This window comes from Taurulus bubalis (assembly GCF_910589615.1).
Source record: "Taurulus bubalis genome assembly, chromosome: 9".
In the NCBI taxonomy this organism is placed as follows: domain Eukaryota; kingdom Metazoa; phylum Chordata; class Actinopteri; order Perciformes; family Cottidae; genus Taurulus; species Taurulus bubalis.
The window spans coordinates 24652484-24658976 of record NC_136597.1 but is presented as its reverse complement, the minus strand read 5'-3'; the positions used below and the strand labels follow the sequence as shown (position 1 = coordinate 24658976).

The window sequence follows — 6493 nt, the reverse complement described above, 5'->3', positions numbered from 1 at the left end:
AAAAAAATTTTTTTTAAAAATGAAGAAAAAAATCAGAGTCACTAACATTCAGTTTTGACCTTATTCATGGGTTAATCAATACATCTCAGTCCAGATTTAATTTGATCATAAAGTGTTGTTGTTTACAACAGTAATTACAGCATTTTCAATCAATGAATCAATAAAGAATTCCAAAGTAATCCCAAAAAAGTATCTGATGAAGGCTGGATCTTTTTCTACTCTTTTTCTAAATTATGCAATATGGCAAGAAATAAAACAAAAATGACATGTTCCCATTTGTAAATCGTTTTTAAGAAAATACAGCAATTGGCTTAAAAGTTTAACTGTCTTTAAAGTTCATACATTTTCCATAACCCCTGGAAGAGATTACTTACATTATTAAATGTAAACTCCGTTTGAACTATGTCTTTGAATTAAACCAATATAGAGACCCTTTTGAAAAACAGAAACACCCTTTTTTTCTTCAGTCATGACCTTTGTATTACTATAACTATTAGTATCTGTTGAACACATCTGCGTCTTTGTTATTGGAAGTTAATAATAAAGATATAGCTCAGAGGAAAATAAAAAAGGCTACCTGTTGCAAACTTCTTCCCACAGCCTGGATAGTCACAGATGTATGGTTTGTCTCCAGTGTGTGAGCGCTCATGGACCTGCGAGGACACACAAAACAAAACTGAAAACGTAAACATAGCATCACAGGAAGTTGCTTTTAAAAGGGAAACGTTGTCTTTAAACAATCCCACACTTGAGTAGGCACAAGCAACACAAAGAAAAACATATTTTTCTCATGGACCCAAAACAGCCACACTCACCTTGAGGTGGTGGGCAGTGGTGTAGAGTTTTCCACAGCCGTCGTATTCGCAGCGGAAAGACTTCTCTCCTACGTTTGAGCCCCTTCCCGACCGGTTGTCTTGACCCTGCAGCACAATCTGAAAGACACATGAATTAAGACAGCGCTGTTAAACCTGAAGGAAGGATTGAAAAACAATAAAAAAAATGAATAAAATACTCTAGAAAACATACCCGCATGTGGACGCCGTTGTCTGTTTCCACTCTGCCGAAGGACCCCAGCGGGTTTTCAATATTCTCCACCTGACAGGAAGGAGACGGGACACTTATCTATGTCCTATTACAGGACATGCTGACAGAGAACATTCACAACCAAAGTGGAACGTAAGGGACCAAACGCACACAGGTGTGTTATCCACATCTGCACAAACATTACACAAGATAAACCAGGACGATGAATATCGCATAATATATTTTAGGGTTCAACAATTCTCTTGGTCAGAAATCTATTTACCCAAAGCCTATTTTTAGAGCAGTATAGCATCAATATATTATTCCAAAACAAAGACAAAATAACAGCAGGTCATGTTCGCCCGACTTGCTTACCTTGGTGGTGTACTGCTCCAGCACGCTGATGGTCTCGGGGTCGATGGCCGTGCCCTCGGCCTGCAGGTCTGCGATGGTGCCGTCGGCCTGGATGGCCAGGATGGTGTTGGACTGGGGCATGTGCACGGTGTGCTGGATGTAGGCGGTGCTGCCGTCCTCCAGCTGCACCTCCTGCAGGCCGCTCTGTTCATATGCATCTGCACAGAAACCAGGAGAGGGATGTTTATGTGGAGAAACTGGGCTCAGGTCCAGGGTGAAAACTGAGATGGTTATTGCTCGGGGTGGACGGATGGTTTCTCTCTTGAACGTAAGGCAAGCCCAGTTTATTTGTATCGCACATTACAACAACAAAGCGATTCAAAGTGCTTTGCATAAAACCATTAAAGCATCAAAACATAATGCAGACGAAAACAAGATTTAAAAACAACTAAACACATTCATTAAAACATTAAAAAGTCAAAAAGCAAAACATTAAATTAAAGTTGCAGTGCAGTTTAAGAAATAAAATACAGAGTGAGATGCAAAAATTGATTAATATCCTTGAATCTGCTTCAATTAAAGGCAACAGCAAACAGAAATGTAGTCAAACTTACTGTTTCTTTGGACTAAATCTATCAGCTATAAATAAACACTGGGTTCGGTTTCACATTGAGTTTTGATGTCAGTCCCTCAGAAATGCCACAAAGAACAATTTCTACGCTCAAAGAAACAGATCTGAGCTGAATGCAGCCCCAAGTCACTGTATGTTTTATTTCAAGTAAAGTGTGTAACCTGTTCATGAGCACAACCAAACGTATCTAACTCCTGATTCTTCTGAAGTTACGTGTACACTGCTTTTCTAAAAGGGCGTTGTGGTAGGTAAACCAAAACAGTAAATTACAACTCTTCCTTTAGTGTATTTATCTTGTTGTAAGTCTATCATATCTTTGGTGTTAAGAAGAAAAGAAAAAACATTACAACTCTTCATCACAAATGAACGTAAAATAAATCGGCGATAAAGCATAACAATGTTTTAGTATGTTATTAAATAAAGTTAGAATTTGTTTTACCTTTGGGTGTGTGGATGTAGGCTGTTGTTCCGTCTTCTAGCTGAACTGCTTGTCCATCTTCAAGCTGTAAACTGTCCCCTCCTAAATCAGAACAGTAACCTCCGCTTAGCTTGAATTTCTGGACTTCTCCACGTTATTTACACAGTAGCAAGATGGCGTGAAGTCATCCAGTTGAGATCTGTATTTTACCTCCTTTAGGCATGGACACGTGCTGAACGTAGGCAGCAGAGCCGTCCTCCAGCTGGATCACCTGGCCGTCCATGATCTGTCCGTCTGAAAAGGACGACTTGGAGTCGTGCTGGATGTACGCGGTGGATCCGTCCGCCAGAGTGACGGCCTGCAGGCTCACGGTGTCCATGCTCTCCATCTGATCGCCGTCTGGGGAAAAGACAATACTTGAAGCGAGAAGACCGTGGAAGATGTGACATTATGTTGTTATGGTTGTACATGGAACGGAGATCGTGTCCCTTAAAATACACACTGCAGGCTCACATAGACACATGTGATCGCCTCATGGCTTTTACAAACGGAACAAGAGACTGCTAATGTATGTAGAACTCACTCATTAGATTCTTCTCCTTTATGTGGGCAAACAAAGCAAATTTAAAATTAACATGATTAGGATGAAGTGAGGGTTGTTTTGTTTTGAAATACTATTTCTCTATATGACTATTCTACATTATTCTATTTTTTATCATTTGTATCTTAATATATTTTCATAGCAATTAACAGTTTATATATCAAATGCAGGACAAAAAACAATAATGTTTATTTTTATAGAAAGTTAGTGATTACAGAGTACAATAAAAAATATAGAATAACTCCATAATCGTATGTGTTTGTCATGCATCATATTGTTTATAGATGCTCTTAATGTTTATATTATTCTGGTTATAAATAGTATGCATCTGTACTATCCTGTGTGCTGTATTTACTCAGCGCTCAAAGCATTATCGCATATGAGGAAAGAAAATATGAAAGAAAAAATTATTTGTCCAGCTGTCCATCTTCAGCTGTCTTTCAAGTCTTGTGTTGCAACGATGACATGTTGATGGTTCGAGAGCTCACCTCCCACCGTCACAGCCTCCGTCAGACAGAGCGTCACCGGCTGCCCGTCTGCATCGTGAAACTCCGTCATTCCCTGGGAGTCCCGGTTTATCTGGGCCAAGAGCATGCTTCAGCTGCTGGGGCGGAGACACAAACAACACAGTTTTGAAACTTATACTGGTGTCCGCATGGCAGCAAACAGACTCACGTGCAATGAAAAAGATGCGATATAGAAACATAGGACAGAAATAACACGATAACGGTCGCACAAGTCGATTTTAACGCAGGTGCTCACATGAAGTCAGAGCCTTTAAGTTCAGGGAATAAATCGTAACCCACACCGAGGGCCTTATCGTGTCAGTAACTGTGTTTTTGTGGTGCATTTTCTCAGACACATCTTCTCTTAAATCATAATAAATAACTGTATTACTCCATGATATACTAGTGACTCTTATAATCCTTAATCTTGGTTTAAAAACAACAAACCAGACCTGCTATCGTAGCTCGTCAACACATGCTTCTCTGTCTGTTCCCATTTTACTTTTTGTTGATTTGCTTGTTTTGTTTCACCTTCCTCTTCTGTAATGTCATGTGATTTTATGTTGTCTGCTTAACATTGTTTTGTATTAAACATCTGCATTGTACTTGTCCCACTTTACATGACACTTAGCCGTAGATCCCTGAGCTTTTAAAATCCTCCATATTTTGCTTTCACCTGCTCCAATTTAACATGTCGTGTCTTTTAAAAATGGCACAACATTTGAAATATACACTACCAACACTGGTACTTTTACAGTGATGTTAATCAATGTTCATTGTTCCTGAAAATACATACTATTATACACACTAAACTCATAGTATATTTAAGTGTACATGATAAAAATGGCAAATAGAGCAGCAATAATTAGTTTTATGGTGGTTAAAAGAAAAGCTTTTATAGTTGTTATAAAAGGTCAGCATTGCTGTAAGTCTGGAACAGTCAGCAGTTATAATAACATGTAAAGAAATAGGGGTCTAGTTTTTGGGATACATATACACAGGTATATAAAAGTATAGTACAATGACAATACTTGAAGCGAGAAGACCGTGGGAGATGCGAGATCATGATGTTATGGTTGTGCAAGGAACAGAAATCATACCCCTGAAAATACACATACTTTAACATTTAACATACACAAACCAACCCAAATTAGGGGATAAGTTCTCGGATACACACAGAAGTATATTTAAAAGTATAGTACAGGACTGTGAGGTATTATAATACCTCACTGATTACCACTGAGACATAACAATACATCAAACTTCACAGTTCCAGTCATAGCTGTAGAAATATTGAACTTTCTATGCTAATAAGTGATCTCTCATTTCATCTCAGCTGTTTGTTTTTTTGGCGCTTGATATTTTGAATATAGCATTTAGAGGAGGGTAAGCTAGCTACGATGTTAGCACAACTATGACTCGCAGCTTGTGTCCCTCTGTAATAAAACATTATTAAACCGCATCAAGTGCAGTGGCGCGGCTCTGCTCGACCGAGGGTACGTTTTAACTGCCTAAACGTCACGTCACGTAACCGGGGCGGTTAGCCGCCAAGCTAAAAAAAAAAAAATGCTAACTGAATCGCTGCTGTCACGACTCTGTTTTCTTTCTTCTTTATTAGCGGCGAGCAAACGGTTCGTCTCACGGACGGTCACGTTAACGAGATAGCGACGGTTGGAGTCCAACGGCCGTAGTCTCGGTCGACTCTGTGGCAGTCGGAGGTGCTCGCTAGCTGCCTCCGCGCGTGGCTCCCAGCCGAGCTACTCTAACTATGAAACAAGAGCTAATTAAGGATAACTTCAGCATTTTGACTCGCTGGATGTCATTTTGTATTTCTCGTTAAAACGAGTTTTCCCGTCCGTCTTTTGAATCACGGTCCCAGCCTGCCACTCCCTCTCCCTCTCGGAGATGGCTGTGGGAATAATGCATACTGGGTAAAAACCAATTTATATACTAACCTCCGAAAAATTTCCAACAATTCCTCCTGTTCGACCACCATGCACCAGTGCAGGAAACGCTCCACGCGTCGGGAACATGTATGACGGCAGAACGCGCCGCGCGATGGCGCCCGCCCACCCGCGATTTAGACGCGCCGATTGGTCGCAGAGATCCACGCTGCCGCTCCGATTCGTCAGTTCGAGGCGCCGTTGCTGTTATTCAGCTTCCCGGGCCCCTAGCAGACGCCATTCCGCGTCGGGTTTCGTATTGTCTCCGGGCTTTTTAGCCAGAAAATGCGCAGCGTCGTAGTTAGGAAATTAATATTTAAGCTTCAATTCAAGACGACGTTCACCCGAGACTGTGGAGGATAAGACACGGTGCGCCACAGAAAGTGGTTAGATGGGTTCCCCTGCGATATAAACAGCGATGTGTGGGGAGGTTTTTCGGCATCCATGTTGAAAAACAAGGTCGTGTGGGTAAAAAAACAGGGGAATGTGGGCAATGCAGTGAAGAAGGGAGGCTCAGAGGGATGCAACGTGCAGCTGAGTCCTGACAGGAAAAATACACATTTTAAGAATATATAAATTGCCCTAAACTGGATTTGAACTCATAGATAGATATAAAGATAGTGGTGGAATAAGTAACGTTTCTCAGATAATTTACTTCTGTAGAAGGATCAATACTTTCTTTTATTCAAGTAAAAGTTGCAATACTTTGCATTCCTGAAAATACAATATACATCCTGCATTCAAAATCTAACTTAAAAGTACACATATTAACACAAAACATACACACACACATATATATATATATATATATATATATATATATATATATATATATATATATATATATGCTTGAGTACCAACAGTATATGTAGGTACATGTATATGTAGGTAAAGGTGCAGCTAATGTGTATACGGGGCATACTGTAAGATAGCTGAACCTATACAGCTTAATAGTTTAAATATAGTTTGTTTCCCTCTAATATTTGCCTACAAAATGTGGTGGAGTAGAAGTATAAA

At 40.0% G+C, this 6493-nt stretch overlaps 1 protein-coding gene across 1 annotated transcript in view; it reads right to left on the bottom strand.

Moving 5' to 3' along the window:
• Positions 1 to 5614, bottom strand: part of znf143b (zinc finger protein 143b) — a 13401-nt gene extending 7787 nt beyond the window's left edge. The window contains exons 1-8 of the mRNA XM_079223053.1: positions 5489 to 5614; positions 3516 to 3631; positions 2637 to 2825; positions 2448 to 2528; positions 1399 to 1595; positions 1027 to 1095; positions 816 to 932; positions 578 to 653 (exon numbers count right to left, since the gene is read on the bottom strand). Of these exons, the coding sequence (XP_079079179.1) occupies positions 578 to 653; positions 816 to 932; positions 1027 to 1095; positions 1399 to 1595; positions 2448 to 2528; positions 2637 to 2825; positions 3516 to 3621 (835 nt within the window). The 5' untranslated portion in view covers positions 3622 to 3631; positions 5489 to 5614. The remainder of the gene's footprint in view (positions 1 to 577; positions 654 to 815; positions 933 to 1026; positions 1096 to 1398; positions 1596 to 2447; positions 2529 to 2636; positions 2826 to 3515; positions 3632 to 5488) is intronic.
• Positions 5615 to 6493: the final 879 nt, after the last annotated feature.